Genomic DNA, 23,372 nt, shown 5'->3' on the forward strand with positions numbered 1-23,372 from the left:
TTAGTGTTTCCTCTTACAGTGTCCTACAGTGTTAGTGTTTTTGATATCTTGGAGAGGTATCTGTGAGTGGTCTTTGCTCATCCTCTGTTGGGTTACAAGGGACCTTAAATTTCTAGTAATGCTTAGAGAAGCTGGTCCTGTCCTGGTTGCCAGGAAGATGTGGAGTTTGGGGCTTATTGGGGGCAAGAACAGCCAGGAGTCTGAGGCCCCCAGATCTGGCTTTTAAGGTGCTGCTGTGAATTGTGCTGGTGCAGCTTCTCAGCATTCTGTGGAGCTTTGACCTTCACCTTGGCATCCATCTGAGATCCTTTGAGCAAGCAAGACTCACCCCATTTTATAGCAGGTAGACAGGCCAAGCATTGTCAATGCCTTGGCCAGTTGGCCATCAAGAACCTGAACTGGCTTCTGGGAACACACAGTGCCTCAGCCTTTCATACTCTGTGAAGCATGGTTTTTGCTGAGGGTCATGGGTGCATATTCTCCTTCTCTCTCTCACACATCTGCTTTCCTGCAGGCCCACATCATGGTCAGTTTTTCCCCGTGGGCTTGGTAGTGATATCTGATTATCAGATGAACCTCAGATGCCCTGTGAAACCTATAGCAGGCCAGTAGACAAGACAAAGGTTAGGGCACTGGGAAACACTGTCTTAACTACTCCTCCTTTCTACCTCAGAGAACCCTAGGGTACAACCTGGGTGTTTTAAAGCCCTTAGGGATTCCTCTATGCAGTGAAATAGGAGTCCCTGCAGGCTGGAGTGTAGTACTCAGCTTTATGTGGAGGGAAGGGATCTGCTTTCATTATCCCTGGTATCTCTTGGTGCAGAAAGATGAGTGGGAGATGAAGCCTGGGTTGGCCTTGTACTTTCTACCTTGTTCCTTGCTGTACCATGGTAAGCGCTCTTCTCAGAAAGCCCCTCTGTTTAGTGAGGCAGGTGGAACACAGGCCTTCATCACACAGGGCTCCTTCAGGTATGGAGGAAACAGCGTGGCTCACAGGATGTCCTGGAAAGAACTTCTCTGGTGACCTACCTTCTCCTTCAGTATAAAATGTGGTCCAGTTCCTTTTGGGTCCAACTTTGTCTCACCAAGCCATGCAAAGTCAGGTCTCTCCTTGGCCAGGGCCTCCATGCCTGGTGTGGCAGATCTCTCTCCCAGTCCCTAAACTGTCTTTGCTTATGTGGCCATTTGCAGTTACCCATGTGACACTGTTGTGGGCCGTGGAAGGGCCCGAACCATGATTTTGCACCCTGTGTCCCCCACAGGGCCTCGCAAAGGGGAGATGTGCACTTGCCCATTACGTGTTCTGCTTCTGTGGCTCTCTAACTGAATGTGTGAGTGGGTCCAGACTTGCCCTGGGGAAGAGATGGAAGGGCATAGCCTGTCTAGAGCCTTTGGATGTGTGCAGTCAGTGTGCAGTCAGAACAACCAGCATAATTCACAAGGATTTAAAAATAAATGGAAGAATCTTGGTGTTTCTTACAGTCATCTTTTCCACAACCTGTTGCCTCTGGATTGTTGGGATGAAGGTAGAGCATTTCATAAATGAAATTTAGGAAGATCTTCATAAGATTTTCCATATAATAGGTCTTCATTTCTGAGAGATCAGGCTTGGAAATTTGACAAATGTGTTTTTTTGGATTCTTACCAATTCTGCTCATTTTGGGACAGGATTAAGATGGCTTTACCTACCTGCCTGTGAGCTCTCTGAGGGTAGGGCTGTTAGTTGCTTGTGTTCTCTGGTGTATCTTCAGGGCTTCAAATGATAATGGCACAGTGCATAGTTATTGATTAAATGGAGGGATCTTAATTTAATGATGGAAATGAGTGCACTGATCCAGAGTCTGCACTGTGTCTGGCCTTGTGTTGCTTCCTTCTTTCTGTCACACTTTATAGCAGAAAATCGTACATCAGTGTAGCTCAATAACCTCAGGGTGGTTGTGTGGTAAGTACTCTTTAAGCAACTGTGTAATACCCTGTATTCAGCACCATTATACAGATGAGAAAACTCGTGCTTAGCAAATTTATGTAGTGTGCCCAGAGTGCCAGCAGCTGGGAAATCAACGCAAGTCTCCTGTACCCCATCCCCCACACCCATTATTAAACCGCTTGCTTGGTTTAATGTTAGATGCTCTGCTTGATGGGCAAGTTACAAGAAACCCAGCTCTGTGACTGGAAGAAAAACTCCTGCAGTTTAGTTAGGATTTAAACCAGTGCCCTTTCCCTAACTGTTGTATTTAGCAGTGGTGTAAAGGAATCAATGTTTTACAGGCCAGCTACTGTATTTTTTTTTCAAAATCTATTGCTGAGAATATTTTTCTGAAACATAAATCTGGACGCGAGTTGTAGTGATGGCACTAAAAAAGAGCAGGGAGAACACATTTCTTTGTGTTTGGTGGTCCTCCAGCACTGCACAGCATAATTTGGGGCATGGGATAGGCGATTTAATGTCCAAAAACAGGAAAACAACAGAAGTATTTAAATTTAAAAAAAATTTTTTTTTTTGGTTGTTTTGAGACAGGGTCTCACAATGTAGTTGAGACTGACCTGGAACTCATAGTGTAGCCAAAACTGGTCTCGAACTCAGAACGATCCTCCTGCCTCAGCCTCCCGAGTGCTGGGATTACAGGCATGCACCACCACTCTCTGAGTGTTTAAACTCACACCACCTCTTTAAAGTTTGCTTTTTAAAAGATTATTTGTTAGTGTGTGTTTTAGGAAGTATATTGAAGAAGTTAGGGTATGTCTGCTGCCTTGCTTTTCCTCTGACTTGAAAGGAGACAGAAGGCCATCTACACCTCATTCTGGAGTCACTGTCACAGCTGTCGGTCTGTGGGACCAACGAGCTTCGTGTCTCCCTTTGGAGTAACATCTGCCAAGTTCACTGATATTTAAGAGGAAAACATATCTACATTTAAAAATGAAAAATGGATTCTAAAGTTTGAAGTACCAGCTTAAATTTACTACTTGAATTCACACAGTATCTTTTTTACAGATAAACCATTTCATTTATTCATTCCCTTATCTATGGAGGGTATGTTCCAAGACCCTTGTGGATTTTTGGAACTGAGCATAGTACCATACTCTTTATGTAAATATACTATGTTTTTCCTATGCATCCTTACCTACACTAATGTTTATAAATTAGGGACAGTAAAGGAATAATAGTAGCAAATAATACAAATGAACAGTTATAGCACATACTGTAATGAAGGTTATCTGAATATGGCCTCTTGAAAGAGTCAAGACAAATAATATTTTTGGACTACATTCATATGCAGGTAACTAAAACTTTAATAAGAGAGGACTCCCATACATACATTCATTCATCTAATTGTTTGCTCTAAGTAGGGTTAGTGCTAGTATGATCAGATATACAAAAAGTCAGGCGTCATCTTTGCCCCTAGGAAGCTTCTAGATTTGTGCAGAAGATAAATGTTTAGTTGATTAACAGTCAACAGGTCTAATGTGTAACTGTTGGGGAGCGTCACATGGGCAGTCCTGCCTGGAGGGGTCCAGGAAGGCTTTGGAAGGATATGTCAGATGGAGGAGAAGGGCACATTCTGGGTAGAAGGACCAGCCCGAGCAAGGCCAGAGGCAGGTCTTGTGAGTCCTGCAAGAAGGAGCAGTTTGCAGTGGGGGAGCACAGGTGCTGCTGGGCTGTCAGGTGGGAGGTGAGGCTAGATGGACTTCTCATGCCCTGGTACCTGGTCCATTTGGTGACTTGCACGCTGTTGAAAGAAAGACTAAACTTCCTGTAACGGGCCTTATGTGTCACTGGGGCCTTCACTGACCTAATTCCCACCCTCAGGAGGATGCAGCTAATTAGGGGTGCTAACTCTCTTCCTCACAGTTCCCTATCGCTTTGAAGTATTAATTGCTTTTGTAATTCCTGTGGCCTTCTGCAGTGTTCACTCTAGAGTAGCAACTCACAGTAAGTCAGAGACATCCCCAGGCCTCGGTTTCTCTCTGTAAGGTGAGGTGATGGGCTCAGTCTGTTGCCATCTTCTGTCTATCCTTTGTCAAATACTCCATCCCCTAAATCTCATCCCAACCCTTAAGCCTCCTTTTCTCTTGGTCCTCACTTATCCCCTTGCAGAATATCCAAGCTTTTCTGTGAAAATGTCTTTGTCTTTAGTCTTGAGCCACAAAATGTAGTCCTTTATGCTTTCAGGCCTGAATTTTGTGATGTATGAAATTCCTTAACTTGTCTGTCAGCTGTTCTCAATTGAGATTGGGGTTCCAGGACAGAATTAAGTTCTCATGGTCTGAGTAAGGCATCCATGACATGTGATGAGTTGACTTCTCTCTGACGTCCTTAGAATGGCTCTAGCTGGGTTCCTTCATTAGGAGAATTGAAAAATAGTCACTCATACACCTTTGATGTTGTGCGGTCCAGAGGAGAAGCACCAGTGGGAAGTCAGCAATGATGATGCAAAGGCATCTTTGGGGACCTATGTCCTGCGATTGGGGCAGCGGGAGGTGGGCTTCATTCATAGGAAATGATGGGCACCCTGTCTGGCACAGCTCCCTCTCAAGAGGAGCCGAGGGGAAGTTAAGTGTACAGAGTCCCTGTCCCTCAGGCTCACCATAGACCTGCCAGACAGGGTGCCCAAGCTTGGGATGATGGTTGAACCTGCGCATTGCTGGTCCCTGTGCTGATCAGTCTTACTTGTTAGGCCTAGGTTGGGACTGTGTGGATGCTTCTGTCTGTTGGTCCTCAGGCCTGGGGCATCACTGAGCTGGCCTGGTCATCATGGACACATCTCCATGCTCAAGCCCTGGGCTAGCTCCCAAGTCGTCTCCTAGCTCTGCCATCACCCCCGTAGAGTCTATGCAGGACAACCGCAGGGGTTTTAAACAACTGTAAGTGTGATGTTGCTACTGTCCTGTACACCAGCCCTTCCTCTTCAGTGGCTTCCCATCACATATAAGCTCTCAAGCCAGCCATTCGGCTAAAGTCTGAAGAACTGATGTGGTCTGGCTCCTGTGGCAAGGCTTTTCTGTCACATTTGCCTCTGCTTCCTTCTCTTCTGCATCCCCATGGTCTGCTTCCTCATCCCCAAAGCCTCTAGTTGCTTTCTGCCTCAGGGCCTCTGCACCTGCTGTTCTCTTGTACCCTTCCCAGGTCTCTGTCTGGACCTGGCTTCACTCTGCCCAGTCTTTGTTCATAGGCTCTCTCCTTAGAGAGCTCTTTTCTGGCTGCCTGTCATCCCTGGTGCAAGCCACCTGTTTTATTTCTTTACAGTATTTACCACTATAAAAATTGATAATGGTATTACTATTATTTTCCCCTAAATAATAGTAATAATCATTATTTTTTTCTCTTACTGAAATGTGGAGGCTGTGAAGGATGAGCTTTTGTATTGGTTGCCACCTTCTCCCTGCACCAAGAGCATTTTCTTGCCTGCAGCGGCATCCCTAATTAAATGTGGAATGAACAAACATGTAAATGAATGAACAGAATCTCAGCTAAGGATTTTTCTAGCCCAGAACTGGACCTTTTCAGTGGTGACTGCACACCTCAAGGCACATCTCATTTTGTATTGAGATAATTGTTCTTTCTAGAAACTGAAAGAAAAGCATCCGTTTCCTTGCAGTGAAATGGTTAATGCAGCAGGTGTGCACTGTTTCCCAGAGGCCTGAGGATAGCTCTGTGCTTGCTGAGAGTCTCCTTTCCAGGTCTCGTCACCCAGCTGCCACAGTGCTAGTGGCCCCGCTGCCAGCTGTCAACTTCTCGGGGTTCCCCAGACAGCCCACGTTCCCTGCCAGCTCCACACAGGGCTATAAAGGCTGGGCCTTTGGGTTGTGCTTGATTCTGTGTTGCAGCCCCAGATCTCCCTCTGCCTGGCCTCCTGACCCCTTGCTTCCCCCATGTTTAGCACACTGGAATGAATACCTCTCAGGCTGAACTCATCGTGGCTGCTTTTCTGGGATCCCAACCTGTAATCTGGACCAGCTGGCTCTTTGCCTCTTTAGGTCTGTGACACCATCCCTGGGCCAGGGACAATAACAGCTCACCTTAATAGCTCCCTCCTCTATGGCCTGGGTTGGCTGAGGACTTCATTTAGAACACATGATATCCACAGGGCTGTGATAGCGCACAGTCCTTGGTACTTCCAAGGCGGTGTCTGCCCAGGAGTGAAGGGGAAGAGGTGCCCCTTAATGTCCCCCACTCCTACCCAGACTCTGGGTTGGCATCAGGATGTGGGCCATGGTGCCACTGACGTGGCTGTGCACTGAGGAGCTGAACTGAAGTGAGGATGATTTCCAGAGAATGCACTGTGGCATTCTTTTCAGGATTATCTGCCTGGGATTTTTTTTCTCAGAATTATTCAGAAGGCTTTTAGGGTTTCATGGAGAAGAGTGAAGAGAGTTGGCAGTCCCTGGCTGTGCACTAATTTCTCTCAATAGTCTCTTGTCAGGTGATGAGAATCAAGAATGGCACAGGATGGCTATGGTTCTGGACTTGGAGATGGGGAGGTGAAGAATGCTGGGTACCGAGGGTGTGGCTAACCCCACTTTGGTCCTGACACTGGGAGGAAAGTACACTTACACCTAGCTGTAGAGGGCCCTGAAGAGTGCAAAGCACTGGGTTGGTCCTGTGTGGTCTGTGTTAGCAAGCACAGGTGCAGTATGAGTATGTCTTGTGGTATTTAGAATTATACTGAGGTTCTTTGTATATTATCTAAAATTCAGTTTAATCGGGCATTCTGTATTTTATCTGGAACCCTAATAAAGGAGGAAAGAGTCATTGGGTAGAGTTGAGAAACAGTAATTTGTTGAGCCTAAGAGATCGGATTCTCACCCTGCCCCACCCCAGGAGGATCAGGAGTGAGTTTGAATCTTGTGCATCATTTTGCCTGGTGGAAAGGGAGAGGCAATGCCAGAAGAGGGCTGAGGGCAGGGGAAGCAAGTATATGCAAAGCCAGGGCCCTGACCTCTCTATGGCCTGGCTGTTGGGAGGAAGGCAAGTCGGCCAAGGACTTGACCTAGAATGGAGGAGCTGTCCAAAGTCTCAAAGCAGGAGATTTTGTCTTTTAATTAGCTAAGTTCATTTTAATTATGAAAGCAATATTAAATCTTGCTAAAATATTTCCAACAGTGAAATGCTTAAGTTCATTTTCTCTTTCCTGAGGTCCTGCTGCCACTGTCTCCAGAGGCAGCCCCTTCAGGCAGCTTCCTGTGTACTCTTTCAGAAAAGCTCTGTGTCTGTCTGGAAGGATAGACACACATATTCTCTTGGCTTCCGCTAGTTATTGAACTGCAGACCTGAACTTCCTCAACATGCTCTTGTGCTGCTTACTATTTCTCTCACTGACAGTGTTGCTTGGACTTCTTTCTGTAATATGAATGGAGCACATGGGTTTTTTATGTTAAAGAAATAAACATTTTACTTTTCAAAAATTTTATTGTTGCTGTTGTGTTTCCTGCCACTGAAATAAGGCAGTCAAATATTGGCTCATAGTATGTAACTTTTAGAATGCCTAGGAGGAAGCTGGCTTGCTTCAGAATTGAGGGTGAATAAGGACCAATGAGCTCTTCCCTAGAAATGTTACTGGAGGGTGGGACCTTTGGGGATTCTTTCCAGGTAGGTACCTAGTGTCCTGAACAAAGAACTGGTTAAGAACACAGAAAAGGCAGCAAAAATGTACTGGGGGAGGAAAAGAGGTATGCTCTACTTGGCAAGAGCAGGCTCACAGTGGCCTGAGGATAAGGAAATGGGGTCTTTTATATCTGAAATTCCCAGCTTGGCTTCCTCCCATGCACATAAGGCATTGGGACATTTGTCTTTCCAAAAACTCACTTGGCTTGGTGCCAGATTTAAACCACTCAATCAGAAGACTTACTTGGTTTCTCTACAGATAAATGAAGGATTGAAAATAGCGCTTTTCTGATTGAATCGGCAAATAACACCAGATTCAAATGAGGGACTGAGAATATCGCCTTCTGATTGGTTCCATGTGCTCAGGAACCATGGAGTCTTTCTGCATCCTGTGTTCTGTGCATGTTCTCCGGGTTTTTCTGACCATTGACTCATTCTGCTCAGTTAGTTGTCTGGTTTGCACCAGCCCTATTTTCCTACCTCATCTACGGTTCAGTTTGGAGATCTCAGTCTTCCCCCAGTTGGGCTATGTGTTGTGGAGTGACCAAATACCATTAGCTGAATGGGTGGAATCAATTTGAATTGCTGAATAATTTAAAAACATTTTAAACATATTTGGATTCACATAGGTTTTTTTTTTTTTTTCTAGTAAGTTATTTTCCTACTCACATATCTTGTAAACTGACAGAGTTTATCTCTTTCTCTGATTGGATATTTTAAATCTTTTCCTTCCCTAACCCCTCTGATATTGATCTATAACTCAGTATACTTTAGCTGTAACATCTTTGATCTAGTTTCTAGACCTTTCAAATAAATTACTTATTTATATGAAGGAACCATAATTGACTTTTTGGTCGAGAAACCCAATTCACCAAAGTGGCTGGGAGAGACATAGTTCATTTTGCTCTATTATCAAATCAATGTTCAAATAATATTTTAGTATTATTTATTTTTCTGAATATAAGAAAAATGTCAAGATTTATTTCCCATGTTTCTTAAATGTCAGAGGATATTGACCTGAGGCTAGAGAGCTTTCAGTGCCTTGTGTTGTATGGTCTCGGCTGAAGGATTAAAAGACAAAGCACTGCATAGTGCTTATTGTGAGCACTGCCCATGTGAGAATGGACTTGGGTGTGGGTGTGAAGGAAGCTGATCCATGCTTCTCTGGTGTTCTCTGGACCAGTGAGAGAGTTGACATAGCAGGGGTGAAGTCAATATGAGTAGAATTCAGAGGAAGAGTTAGGAAGGTCGTTTCTGAAAGCCCATTAGTACGTAGGTTGGATGGGCAGTGGGAAGATGGCATAATGTGTGGGAGGTGAGAACCAAGAATGTAGGGGTCAGTAGGGAGCCAGTGTAGGTGGTTGATGGTAGCACTGAGTAGGCTGATTAAGAGCCATCCATTTAATAATTCAGAAAGTCCAGCTCAGGCAAGCAAGCAACTGAAGCATGGCAAAGTTGCAACACTGTGCCAGTGCAGAGAGTGTTAAAGCAGACAGGCAGTGTCCTTACTCTTAGAAAGTTCATAGTCCAGTAGGGAGACATGCAGTAGTGCTGTCTAAATAGGCAACAAGGCAGTGGGTACTGTGGAGGCTTTCTAGAGAGTGTGAAGGCTGAGCCAGAGGTATGCCTGGGAGGTGAACAGGGACCTGGGTAGGATAGTATGCAATGGTGGAATGTCAGTGTGAGTTAGGGTCAGATCACAGGATCAGATTAGGAAGAAATTTGCAAGGCATTGAGACTATATCCTGTAGCTTTGAGAAGTTGCTGAAGGAATTTAAAGCTGGGGAGCTTCATGGTGAGATGTGCATTTTGAAGTCTCTGTCCCCACAGCAGATTTTGAAGTATGGATGGGAGGGGCAAGGCCACTGACAAAGAGAGCAAGACCAAGAGGAGGCTGTGACTGACCTGTGACTGTGACTGTGGAGTAGGGAGATGTGGCCACATGAGTAGGTGCTGTCTTGGACAGTAGTGGCTGTCGGATGGGGAATGGGAGTAAGGCTGTTTGGTGGGTCATGTGGACCTCAAAGTCACCTTAGTGCTTAAAGGCCTTGGGGGCAAAGAAAAGGCCGTTAGCAGAAAGAAGCCAGAGTCTCCAGTGGAGGATATGGGATGAACAGAATTGGTCAATAAGATGTGAAGAAAAGAAGGTACTGGAGCCTTCTTTCTTCCTTTCATATTTGGAGGTTTTAACCCACCACCTCGTCTACAAGGAATGCATACACCAAAGGGTTAGTTTCGACATACATTCACTCCAGCCAGCATGGAGATTTTATTGGCTTTTCTGTAAGTATCTCCTGGGGTTCTGTGTGGGTCAGAGTGGGACAGGGACAGGAGTCCTGTGTGGTGGTGTTGGGGCTTCAGGAAGGACATACATCACACCTGGCTGTCTCATGGAAGTTGGGGGATAGCAGCCGGCGGTGGCATTCCCTAGAGCAGTGATAGTGAACCTAGGGCATGTGTGCTGCAGCAGGCATGCAAAGCCATCTGTATTGGCATGTGAGCCAAGTCGCCTCAGCCATCACCCCACCATTCAAGCATGCAGGTTTAATTGCAGTGTTGGCACTTTACAATAAATAAGTGAATTTTGGATTGCAGTTTGGGTTCTCACTTTCTAAAAGGTTCACTATTGGGGGATGCTTGGCCACCTGACTAAGTACAGCAGAGGATGAAAGCATAATACACAAGAGACAAAAAAGTTGTTCAAGTGGAGGGCCAGGACTTGATCTCAGCTTTTCCTGGTTTCAGACTTGTCAGTATTTATTAGTTACACAACATAGAAGAGGGTGTAAAGGCAGATGTAAGGAACAGCAGAACTAAGGCACTAGTGAGCCAGGCTTGTAAAAGGAAGAAACTATGCATTCTTGTGAAGGACAGGTTGTAGTTAACAAGCCACCTGTGTTATTGTTAGCCAAGGTTTGATTTGGGAGAGCAGCTGCCTGGAAGTCATAAATCCTCAGCTGGAGTGTCATCTTGCCATCAGAGACGTCACAGTATCATTGATTGTTGAGATCTCAATCGTGATGGTTGGCATAGGGAGTTCTGTTTCCATATGCCAGGCAAAGGCCAATCTAGCAAGTCACACATAGGCCTAGGATAGACTCACAATTTAATAGCCAATTTGTGAGCCAATTCAGTAATGTTTTATAGCCTTCCCAGCGTGGTTACAGTCTGGCCTCCTGTAGTTCACCTTCACTGTTCCAAGGGCCATCAATTCACCAAGGGTGACAAAAGGATGACTTTTTAATTCTGTCAGTCCTTCTTCATTTTTTGCTGGAATGCCTCCAAAGTAGAAACTTCCCTAAACTGCTGTTTAATTACCATGAAATGATTGGTTATTTAGGAACTGTGGGTTAAGTGCATGTTTTTTTCTCTTTACTTACCAATTCTTTCAATTATTTCCCAGTTTTTGGTAGGACTATTCCTTGGACACAGAGCCTAAAGATAAATTTTTACAGTATTTTTAATGTGCCTGTATTTTTTACTCTAATTTTCAGCTTGTGACGATATTGGTGCTCAGAAACTTCTTAACTTTGGCAGTTTGAGTTTCAGATTTTAGGGTTAGGGAAACCTGTAGGGTGTTTTGTTCTGTTTTAATTTAGAGAAAGTTCATGCTGTTGTTTCTTATTCAGAGTTAGGAGTACAGAGTTTTTATTTAACCACATTAATTTTATGTTTTATCTCTTATAACCATGCAGGGCTTCTTACTGTCAGTGGCTTTCAGTGATACCAACATAATCCCTCACCCATTATCCCATAATGCACACACACAAAAAAATCACAAAATGAGCACCAAACATACAGTTACTAAAGCTTGATGATATATGTCATGACACAGTGTCATTCTTCCATACAAATTGAAATAATTTCCTGCTCTGTGATATACAATTTGCCTTATTTTTTTCAACTTACATTTAGGTGTTATATCATTTTATAATAATTTATAATGATTTTATTTCTGTGTACAGTAGTTTCATCTGTCTGAAGATGATTTACAGATCAAGTCATATCTGAAGAAATGTAGTTTCTATCACTGCCCTTTCCACTCCATTTTCTTGTTTCTCTATAAGTAGCCTTTTGAAAAAATGCTTAGGCTGTTGTTTTTATTTTTTCCATATGAGGGATAGCATTTTATATACAGTGCTCCTTGACTTACAGTGGAGTTGTGTCTCAAAGTTGAAAATGTCTTAAGTTGAAAATGCATTGAATACACCCAACCTGTGGCTCATCAGAGCTTAGCAACACAATGTACTGTAGAGTCCCGTGGGTTGTTTATCCTTGTGATCTGGGGGTTGTAGTTGCTGCTGCTGCCCAGCATTACTGGTGAGCATCAGACCACATGTACCACTAACCTAGGAAAGGATCAGAATTCAAAGATTGGTTCCTACTGAGTAACATTGCTCTTACTCCATTGCATAGACCAGTAATTGAAAGTCAAACTTCATAAGTTTAGCACCACTTGCATATTTTTCTCCACCTAACCAGGGATGTTGGTGACCACATCATAGTGTTTATAAAAATCTTCCTCATTGCCCTCTTCAGTGGTGTCACATGGAAGTTGTGTAGATACATAGTCATTTATTCTAGAGAATTGTCCTCTTAACAGTTCTTGACTCTCAGTTTCTAATAATGAACAAGATGATTGGAGAAGAGAACAAATCTTGGCTGTCTGTGGAAGTGGTTCCTAGTTATGACCAACTTCCTTTTGTTTACTCTAGTTTTTATCCATAGTAGAGGCACTAAGCGTCTTTTTCTACTAGTTGTGTAGGACTGCTTTTTTTCTTGAGGCACATTCCTTCATTTACTTTTGTCTCATTTAGAAAATTTTCAAGATTTTAACAACATCATTGATTGGTTTTTAATAGTGGCATTTGTTTTGTATGTCTTGTATTTAATATTAGTAAGAATTTTTGAAGAATGTTACTAGAGATGACTCTTTAGATACTTCTGCATAACAAAAGCTCCACATGTAAAATGCAAATGAAACAAATTTTATAATCTCTTCTCTCCTAACCAATACTACATTGTTTTATGTTTTAGGGAAAAGGACTTGGAGGCCAAGTTCATTATTCAAATGGAGAAAAGCAAGACAACAATCACAAACTTAAAGGCAAGTAATGACCCAGAACCCCTGCATCTCCATGTGCCCCACATTTGCTCTCCTATTGGTGTGACTTCTGGGTGAATAAAGCTTGCCTGCTACCTCTACACCCTTCTGTCCATAGTTAAGCTAGCTAGGTTAGCTTGCTGTTGACTCAGGTGCAGTAGTGGAGCAGAAACAGGTTTCTTCTCCCATTCCTGGTTCTTTCATCTAGAAGACAGGCCCACAGTGTCACCCTGCTCTGGGAGCTCCTGAGTCTGGAACAGCTGGACACAGGTGTTTTCATCCTGGGAGCCTGAGTGGGAGTCTTCACCTGCATTTGAAGAGCTGCTACTGCGTTATTCAAAACTCAGAAGATGAAAGATGAAAAAACAAACAACAAAAACATGCAATATTTTCTGGAAAAAATAGGAAACAACAATTTTCCAGAATGTCAGATTCTACATTTTGCACTCAAAATATCCTGTGTGTTTCTTTGATCATCACATTTCTTAACGATCATAATATTTTTCACTTGGCGGAAAGAGGGGTATAAAATTAGTAATAAGGACGGCTTGTGATTTTGGGGTTAGGTCCTTTCTACTTTGATCTTTGTTCTTCTGGGTTTGGGTTTCTGAGCCTGCTGTTCTATGGCCAAGTTTACAAGTCATTCTCCAGTTTACAGAGGAATGGATTTCTACTAATTTGTGGCTCAAGAGCCTAGACACACAGAATCCACTTTCAGAGCAGCGGAACTTGATCTCTAGTGGGGAATCTGCCACCTTTCCTGTTGCACAGCACTCTGGATAACATGTTGGCCCCTTCTGCACTCTGGTGTCCTTTGGCCTGAAGCATTTGCTGCTGAGATGTCCTCTTTCTCACTTAGTGTAGCCCCCTGCATGCTGGCTCTGTAGCTACACTGTCTTCCATCCCTAGGCCTACTGCATCCTTTTGGCTTTCCACCAGTCATCCCTGCTGCTAATTCCCTTTTGTTTGCCTTGGATGTGCTTCCTTTGTGCATTGTGGCATCCATTTGCCTTGATTACTCTGTTGCGTTTTATGTTTTACAAACATTTTCTCCTCTAATATTTGAGTGACTGGAGTAGATGCCTAGATGTTTTTAATGTTTTAATGTGTTGTTATTTTAATTGTTAATATTTTATTAATTGTTTGTTGTTGTTTTGGTACCAGGGATCAAACTCAGGACCTTGAACTTGTGAGATAGGTGGCAGCACCATTCAGCTAAATCTCTGGCCCTCCTAATTGTTTCTTTACAATAGATGAATATGTTGAAAAATATGGCACTCATTGAAGCTGTTTTGCTATGTCTAAGAAACTGTGTGAGGGTTTTGATGCTTTTGGAGATTTTTAAACATGACTTTTGGGTTCAGCTGAAGCATATAGCATGGTAGACAAGACATGCAAACATCTGTAATAAACTTAAAACATGATGTGTCCCAGGAGACTTTTGTGTCTCAGAGGTGGGAGAAATTACTTTCCTTGAGTGCACTAGGGAAACTTTATGAAGAGACATCTGACCTGGGGTAGCCAGTAGGGCCACCAAATTGCACAACTCCAGCCCCATCACAGTCTGTGTGAATAGCATCCTGGAGTTGTGCAAAGCCCTGCCCCTCTGGTGGAGATAGTAAGATAATTGGAGATAGTAAAACCATCTGCTTGGAATGCTGGGTTGATATGAATTACTCATAATAGAAAAGGCAAGAATAGTAGCCATGAGTCACAGCACAGCTTGGAGTGATGAGGTGGGGGGAGTTTAGGTTGCATTTAAGGTTTATTCATTTACTTATTTTTCAGAGAGGCCAGCAGGCACTTCTTAGGGTATAAATATTTTTGAAATGGTGTAAATAATGGTGATAATTTTATGATTCAGAATAGATCTTTTTCTAATATGGGTCACTTGTAAAATAACAATAATGTTTATATTATTATCACCATTATCTTTATCATTGTCATTGTCATCATCTTTCTAGATACCAGAAGGAGGGACTGGGGATTCAGGAAGAGAACGCACCAAGACCTTCACCTATGACTTTTCTTTTTATTCTGCTGATACAAAGAGTCCAGATTATATTTCACAAGAAATGGTATGATGTGATATTTTCATAATCTTTATTTTGTTTTATTTTCATACTGAGAAAAACATGCCTGCTTTAGAACACTTCCAAACAGCTTGCTATTTTTTTTCTGAATAGAATTTATAAAAATTAGCCCCTTTAAAATTAGCTTTTTGATTACTATTAGGACTGTTTAAGGCTGAGACGTATTCAGTTCTCAAAAGATTAATTATTTTCTTTCACTTTTGAACATAGTGATCATAACTTTTACTTGGTTTCAAAACTTGGACATGGCTGCTGTTTTGAGAGAGCTTTAAATATTTTGGGGAGCATCGTGCAAATATGTTCAAGGCCAGCAAATAAGTCACTTGGCCTTGAGTCTTGCTGCAATACAGAGCTTAGGAAGTAAATTTCAAACCTAAGTCACATTTCATCTGCTTGTGTGGAAAACAGTGCAGAAAGAATGTTTCATCTAGAGCCTTTCTAAAATGTAGATTGATGCTGGAATTTGTCCACCAAACTTGTCCTGTAGTCCTTTAAGTGCTAAAATGTAGGCATGCCCTGGTTAGATGAGAGCAGACACGAGTGTGCCCCTGGAGACTCTCACTCCAGGATGGAGACATCAGTGTCCTGTTGGACACTGATGGTGGCATTTGATGTGACAGAAGGATAGGTGTATTTTCCTGGGTGGGGATAGGCTGGGTGTGTGTGTGCAGAGTGGGGAGCACTGGCATGGGAGTAGACTGCAGTTTCCTTGCAGGGCCTCCTCTATGCTTGTCACAGCTTCTCTAGATACAATGCTTCAGATCTCCATGTGGTAAAACAGGGATGGGAATTCCTGTCCTGCTTTTCCTGGGCTGTAATCCAGGCAGTGGCTTTTTGTAAAGTAGAGCAAGAAAATGGTTCTGGTTCCAAACAGCTTGAAGTGTGTCTGTGTAGCAGAATTCTGGTGTTGTCTTGGAATGTGTTAGAAATGTGAAGTCTCAGGACTTGCTCATAGCTGCTGAATCTGTTTTTTTTTTTTGAGACTCTGCATTTTGTTTTTAGAAGCTCAGTGATTTGCATGCATCCTGACATTTGAGAAATGCACTTTGTTTAGAAGTAGTTGATGGAGGAGATTGGCTTTCTTAGACAGTGTAAGTGTGATTTTGAAGGACTGGAGTGACACTATCCATATGTTGAGCCAAACATCAGGGAGTGTACAGAGGGATAGCAGCAGTGGGAATGGGAACCACACAGAGAGGAGAGACCATTGGTAAAGAAGGACCAGGAGCTGTTGCCTGAGTTTGTGTTGGTGTCAGACACTTTGCCTCATGTTCTTTTGTGCTGTCTTAATTCCCACGGTAACTAGTAAGATGAACTTAAACTCCATTTTCCTTTTCCTGAGAGACTAAATAAGCTTAAATAACTTGTTTTAGTTTATGGGACTAGTGTGAAGTATCAGGGCTCTAACCCAGGGCTGCTCTAGTGCTTGGCTGTCTCCCCAGCTCGTTTTATTTATTTTGTAATTTTCAGACAAAGTCTTGGAAAGTTGCCCATCCTGGCTTTGAACTTGTGATCTTTCTGCTTTAGCCTCCTAAGTACTTGGGAACTGAGATGTGCACCACTGCACTTGGCCTAATTGAATTTTAATAGTAGCAGAATTGATACTAGATATGATGTCCAGGGTGGTTGCGGAACAAATGTATGGTCTTAAAGGTTTGAGAGAGAAATAAGGAGTTCTAGATGATTGATGAGCAGCTTGTTGGACAAATAGTGGGTGAGTGGAGATGACTTTGGGGTCAGGGTGAATGGATTAGTATAGTGGTGGCAAACCTGCAGCACAGTGAAAGCTCTAAAATGTTCACCATCACTGGGTTAGTATCTAGGAATCTGATAAAGAGTACAATAGTATAGATATCTGGATCCAGATTTTGGCTTTAATGTAGGAATTAAGTGGCAGATGTGAGGGCATTTGTTAAGGGAAAACCAGTTTGGTATAATGATCTCTAGAATGTATTCAATGCAGGATGAATAAATAGCCTCGAAGGGCTTCTTTTTTAACTTATTTATCAAGCTGGTGAATTTTCCCCTCATTTAACATAAACTGAGGTCTTTTGGGGACAGAGGGCTGTGCAGTAGGAAAGCCGAGGGAAACAGCAGCTGAGTATTGTGTGACAGCAGGACCTGGCTCCTTGAATGTATGCTGACCCAATGAACTTGTTTACAGATAATGAATGTTTAATTTATGGGAACAGATGACATTTCCTGCGTTTTATAGGAGTCAAGATCAGGCAAGCAGGGACAATTTTCTTTCATTTGGAAGTTAAGTATAAATGCTCAGAGTTTATAAATAGTTCTAGATTGTGAGAAGCCTTTCCTGATGAGGACAACTTTCATGCTGTACACACCTGTGCAGTATCTCTTCTCAGGTGCTCCCAGCCTTTTGCTCCAGGGAGTAACCTAAAGTGGTTCCATTAAGCTACAGATCTAAAAACAGACTTGAGATGTGTTCCTAAACACAATTCTTTTATAACCACTTGTTAATAAGCCAGTATGATACAGGAAAGTATCTCTTTTTACAGTATTATAATGAGTTCTTCCCTCATCCCTAATTTTAATACTGTTACAAAAGAGGGGTTCAGTGTGAATATTGACTAAGGCTGTCATGCTGCCCCTTCAGGCACAGAAAGTGACCAGCAGGCAGGTTGTGTCCCTACAATTTATCAGGGAAAGACTCTGGCTAGACTGTGCCTTTTTTTTTTAATCAGTTAAATGTAAAAATGTGTTGAGAAAATACATCATTCCTATTAATTAGTATAGCCCAAGACCACTTTCCCTTGATATTAAACAAATAGTATGTAAGATGACCATTATTTTAAAATTAGAAAATAAATAAGTGAGCAATTTAAATTCATGGTCATGTACATTAAAGAGCATTAAGTAAGGTCTAATTTTCTTAATGGTTCTTCAAAAACTCCAAAGGGAGACTTTGATCTTAGAGAACCTGTTAATTCAACCCTGGAGAAACTTGAAACCTAAAATTTCCCATTTCCAAGTGGGGTGGGAGAGTCTTTGCTTTAGCTGTACCTTCTCCTGAGTGGTTCCCCTCCAGGAAGGCCCCTGATACCTGTCTTACTCTGCAAATTAGCTGTAAAGCCAGGTGCTTCTGCAAGCAGCAAGGTGACGTTGGGTAAGCAGGCCAGGTGAGGGATTTTAACAGATTTGATGCCAGTGAGGTTGTAGGTCTCTTTGGACTGTCCTCCCCTTCCCACCTTGCTATGGTGGCAGATAATAGATAAGTCCTTGGTGGGAACAAGATGGAGTCACCTGTGCCTGTTGTTTCTGTGATCCTGTGCTGACTATGGATACTTGAAGCTGAGAGTGAGCCAGGCCTGCTTTCTAGGCTGTTCTGCCATTGTGTCCTCCAATCCCTGCCCCCCTGTGCCCTGAGTCTATCAGAAAACCTCCTGGGTTAGCTTTCTGCTGAAATAGTAATTAAATGGTGGCTTTTTATGTTAGGGAAGAATTTCACTGTAGAAACCTTTGGGTTTGGTTTAAATAACAGTATTTTCTATGATTTGGCTTTAGCCCAGATTCTTCTTTTATTTCCTTGAAAGTTCCTGGATGACTCTTTCTTAACCAGTGAAATTGTGAGAATAATGCTTGCCTTTTGATATTTCTTTAATCTGGGAGTTTTTACTTATATACCATACACAGGGGTGAAAAGTGAACTGTAAGCTGATGGGCTGGAGTCCTGAGTCCCCTGGGATCCTGGCTTTTGCTTCGTAATTGAGTTTTAGGGATGAGTCCTTTCAGTTAGGACTGGGGCCTCATAGCGGTGGGACAAGGGGTTAGAATAAGGGCCTTGGAGTCAGTCAGCCCTGCCACTCTGTGGTAAATGCCTGGTGCTCTCCCATTTCCTTTTCAGTCTTTACCTGAGGTCTAGTAGTGCTGACAGCCCAGTAGTATTTTCATGAGGATTGACCATCATATATGAAGGGCTTAGAAAGTGTCCAGTAAGTGTTAGCTGCTGTTAGTCAGGAACTAAGTCATCAGAATACAGGGATAAGATCAGAAAATAAGAGCTCCTAAAGCTTAAAGGGGTAGAAATCAACTCAGAATAGATGGCTTTGGCCATTTGTCTAAGTGACTCAATTAAAATGGTATTCTGTAAATCTTTTAATGATGAGAATGAGGAAACAAAGTCCAAACAAGATGATGTTGAAGAAAGCCAAAGTCCTGTTCACTGTACTCTTCCCTCATCCTTGAATGACAGCTACTATGTTAGCAGGGATTTTTTTTTTTTAATGTAGTGCTGAGATGGCTAGGTTTGTCAACTTTCCTATACTTTGAAACTACTTGGAAGGTTTGAGTTCCTGGGTTCACACTCCTCAGATTTGTATTTCACTGGGCTTTGTTACTGGCCTGGCTGGTGAGACTTCTCAGAATTCTCCCACATGATTCTCATGTGGGGTTAGCATGGCACTCACAGTTGGAGGTGACTTTTGGTGGATCCAACTGACTTCCTGATTTTGTAGTGGAGCTTTACTCACAGAATGTCTGCTCCCACCAGGAGCCCCCGCCTCACTTCTTCGTGTCTCTGACTGTGAGCAGGACTGCTGAGTGCCCTCCCTTTGACATCTTACCCATTGCTGATGTTCCACCTTTTTGAAGCAAAGAGATATTTCATGTGTCTTTTGTGTGCTGGACTTAGGGGACAGAAGATCTAGTTTGGCTCTTCCCAGCTGGGTATGACAAGGATGATTTCCTATCTTGATTTGTTTCATTTATATCAGTTGTCTTCCTGAAATATTTGTACTTCATCCTCTTTTATTCTCAAAGTTTCGACTATGTGGTGCTTCTGACATGACGTAGGCCATTATAGCTGTAAGGCCATCTCCACACAGCTTGCCCCTGTGCTCTTCATCCTGAGAAGATATCCACATAGGAAAAAGCATCTTGTCTTTATCATGGGGGAGTCCAGCCATTCTGGCCTTGTCCATAGAGGCACTTTACTCAGAACCTCTAGAGACTTGCCTGCATGAAGCGTGGGCCCTTAAAATGGGAGCTTTGGTTTGATGTGGTTCAGACAGTGGTTTCTGGGTGCTGTGTCTTTCACATTTTGAATATTTAGTTTCTGGAGATTCTGATAGAATGAACAGCTTTATAATTTCTGGATGGCAAATCAACATGTTTTAAAATCATCTTCTAGACTCGAGTGTCACTTTGCCTTGTTTACACTTTTATATTTCAGGAACTGTTTTGTTAAGTGGGAAAGAGAATGGTCTTGCTTAGAAAGTTTACTTTTGATCAAAAACTGGGGTACATGCATATTCTGTTGCTAACTGTTCCCACAGTGATTTATTTATGTGATACAATCACTAAGAGAGGAAAGTAGCATTTGAGAATATTGCCAACCTTGCAAGGGCTTTTATTGGAATCCATAGTAACTGTATCTTTTGTGTTTGTGATTTTCTGTCTTTTAGGTTTTCCAAACCCTGGGCACAGATGTCATGAAATCTGCATTTGAAGGCTATAATGCTTGTGTCTTTGCATATGGGCAAACTGGATCTGGAAAGTCATACACTATGATGGGAGATTCTGTATGTTGCTTATGTTGCGTTGGAAGAAAACTTATTTTTCTCTAGTCTGATATAATTGTCTCTTTTATCTGCTTGGTTTATACTAACTTGCTTTCCGTGTTCTGATCATTTTTTAGTAATAAGATAAAAGTAATAAGTTGGAGTAAATTTCCTTTGAGAGATTTTAAATTAGAAATTGCTTTAAGTTTATAAGCATGAATAATGGATGCAACTCCCAGTTCATTTCCTGTTTTTAAAGGCCTTATAATCTTATCAAGAAAGTATGCTGGGCCCATAAGTAATTTATTCTCCTTTTCTGCCAGCACAACGGTTTGAATAAGATTACCAAAGTCTGTTCTTTTTAAAATAATTCAGAACATTTTTCCTCAAGAAAAATATAAAAAAGCAAATCTAACTTTTTGATGGAAAAGTATTACATAAATTCAGAAAATACATTAAATAAGTTAAGAGTTACAAAGTCCATATAGAGTTCTGTGGTTATGAACATAGTATGTACAGTTTAGTAGTTAGACTATTAAATTAACAGGCATTAATGTTATACTTGTCCCAAAGTATGGAGGAGTCAAAATTAGACTTTACTGCAGGAATTTCATTGTGTTTGGTGTTTTCTCCAGATTTAGAGGGCTTGTATGTTTTGTTTTTCTTAAGTTGCAGTGAAAGTGCTATTCAGTGACTACCTGGTCTGTAGCACATTGCGACACTGTGGGCTGCCTGCCAGCAGGCTCGGCCAAGTTCCAGGTTACAGGCTTGCTTGCTCATGACAGTGGCGTGTTAGAGGAGAACAGGTCTCCCCAGCTGGAGTTGTCCCTGGGCATGGAACCTGACCTCCTCAACCCAGGCATTTCTTTACACTGGATGTCTGGCAGTTTTGCGCTGCTGCACACCCTCAGTGCTGAAAAATAGGGAATGGTAGATGAGAGGAACAAACAGATCATTTGAAGTGTTTTGCATTTACCTTTCATCCTTATTTTTCTCTCCCTACTTTCCTACTACTGTGTCTTTAGACACAAGGTCTCTAAAAATGAAATGTGTTCGTTGATTCCTTAGAAGCTGTTTTTATATGTCAAACATTTATAAAGTATTTGTAAAATATAAATGTTTCTCTGACCTTATAGGTAAATACTGCATAGGTATTCTTTACTTTGAAATGAGAAACAAAAATATGGTGAAAGGCTGAGTTCTCCTTGATAGGAATTTGCACTGATTGAATAATATAAAGAATAAAAATGTCTCCTAAACCATTGATTCTTATTTGAGTGGGGAATGGGTAAACGTAGGAAGTGACTTGGAGTCTCTGAGGTTTTGTTTTCTTAATGATAACATTATGCCTGATCTCGAGTATCACTCTGAGGTTCACCAGCTTACTAGTGCTGAATGAGACAGTAATATTTATTGAATATTATATCCTCATTACCTATTTGATATGATGTACTATTAAAATCTTCCTTTCTCAGAAGGCCAGGGTAGGGATGCCTGTAACAAAAAAGAGGGGCATACCATGTTTTAATGGGGCCCTATCATCCAAGTTTTAAGACAGTATTACTTACAAAGATGTTCTTAGTGTTTCTTTTCTCCTAGTGTACATTTTCTGTTCTTTGGTCATTTATCCAGATATTTTAAACATTTACTCTACAGCTGTAGATGATATTGTTTGATAGCTAGAGAGTAAATCTCCTTATCTTTACAAACCACAAGTTAGCTGAACAACAGCTTCTAATCATATTTTACCCAAGTCCGAGCATGTAGAAATGAGAAGGCTCCATCCTCTTAAGTTAGAGAGTAGGAAGCAGTCTTGGAGGGGTCAGAGGTGTGTCTGGGGCTTAGGTGGTTAGGTTGACAGGCCCCTTGAGTCAAAGTCCTCTCCAGCAACATGCAGATTTAGTCATCAGTTGATATTGTTTCCTGCACAGCTGTGTCATTTCGCCTTTTCTTTGCAGGGTGATTTGGGCTTAATACCTCGGATCTGTGAAGGGCTCTTCAGTCGGATACATGAAACCACCCGATGGGATGAAGCATCCTTTCGAACTGAAGTCAGGTAGGACCATGGCAGGGTGAGGATAGGCTTGGCCAGACCCAGGCTGCATGCCGAGGACATAGCTACCAGGAAGGAGTAAGGCCTTAGGTTCCTGCACAGAGGGTCTGCCCTTTCCTCTTCTGTATTTATGGTAGTTGGCAGTAAGGCTGAAAACACTAGGATTTCAATGACTTTCTTGGGTCCAATTTGGATAGGAAATAACATAGCTTGGTCAGAAATGGTAACATTTCTGATGTTTGTCTCAAATAGGGTGAGCCCTTGACTTTTACAGAGTATACCAATTACTTGCCTCTTTCCTTTGGCTGAGGAAAGGTTGTGTTATTCTTTGTGTTGATAGGATTACTGTAAATCCAACCTATAAAAAGTCTTGCTTTTCTTTGAAGTAAACCTGTGTGGACAGCCGGCCTTTTCAGTGGCTTTGAAGATGAATGTGTCAATCTCTGCTTCTCACAGCTGAGTGTCTTTAGTGGCTATGTGGCTTTGTGGCCTTTGAATATGTTATTCAAATCACGTGAAGACACCCCCCACACACCCCACCTTTTCTATCTGACCTATAAAATGAGGATAAGAGAAGTCCTTGCAACTGGGCTGTTGTCAGGATTAAGTGAAAAACTCCATGGAAGTTATTGTTAATATTTTTTTCCTAACGTATGCCCTCATACTTGACTTTTAGTTGCCTTCTCAGCACTTTATGCTGAGTATTGTATGTGGTACAGCCACTGCCCATGCATGTGCGTGGCTGATGATTTGAGTCTTGGTGCTGTTATTGTTATTATGGTCTCAAAATTCCTCTTCTAAATTCAATTCTATTTAAAATTTTTAGCTACTTAGAAATTTATAACGAACGTGTGAGAGACCTGCTTAGGCGGAAGTCATCTAAAACCTTCAATTTGAGAGTCCGAGAGCATCCTAAAGAAGGGCCTTATGTTGAGGGTAAGAGTGAAGATTTCACAGCCTTATCCTTTGGGGATTTGTGTAAATACAAAGCTTTCAAATT

General features: G+C 42.2%; 1 protein-coding gene across 13 annotated transcripts in view; it reads left to right on the forward strand.

Annotated features, from left to right (window-relative positions):
• Positions 1-23,372, forward strand: part of Kif16b (kinesin family member 16B) — a 486,842-nt gene that overhangs the window by 19,692 nt on the left and 443,778 nt on the right. For 12 of the 13 annotated variants that reach the window (XM_010634116.2, XM_033761168.1, XM_010634117.2 and 9 more), the window contains exons 2-6: positions 12,641-12,710; positions 14,672-14,785; positions 20,224-20,340; positions 22,278-22,375; positions 23,199-23,308. In XM_010634116.2, coding sequence (XP_010632418.1) covers positions 12,641-12,710; positions 14,672-14,785; positions 20,224-20,340; positions 22,278-22,375; positions 23,199-23,308 — 509 coding nt within the window. The remainder of the gene's footprint in view (positions 1-12,640; positions 12,711-14,671; positions 14,786-20,223; positions 20,341-22,277; positions 22,376-23,198; positions 23,309-23,372) is intronic. The other variant, XM_010634113.2, reaches the window with a different exon arrangement.

Source organism: Fukomys damarensis, unplaced genomic scaffold (assembly GCF_012274545.1).
Source record: "Fukomys damarensis isolate Sample0158 unplaced genomic scaffold, DMR_v1.0_HiC HiC_scaffold_7, whole genome shotgun sequence".
NCBI lineage: Eukaryota > Metazoa > Chordata > Mammalia > Rodentia > Bathyergidae > Fukomys > Fukomys damarensis.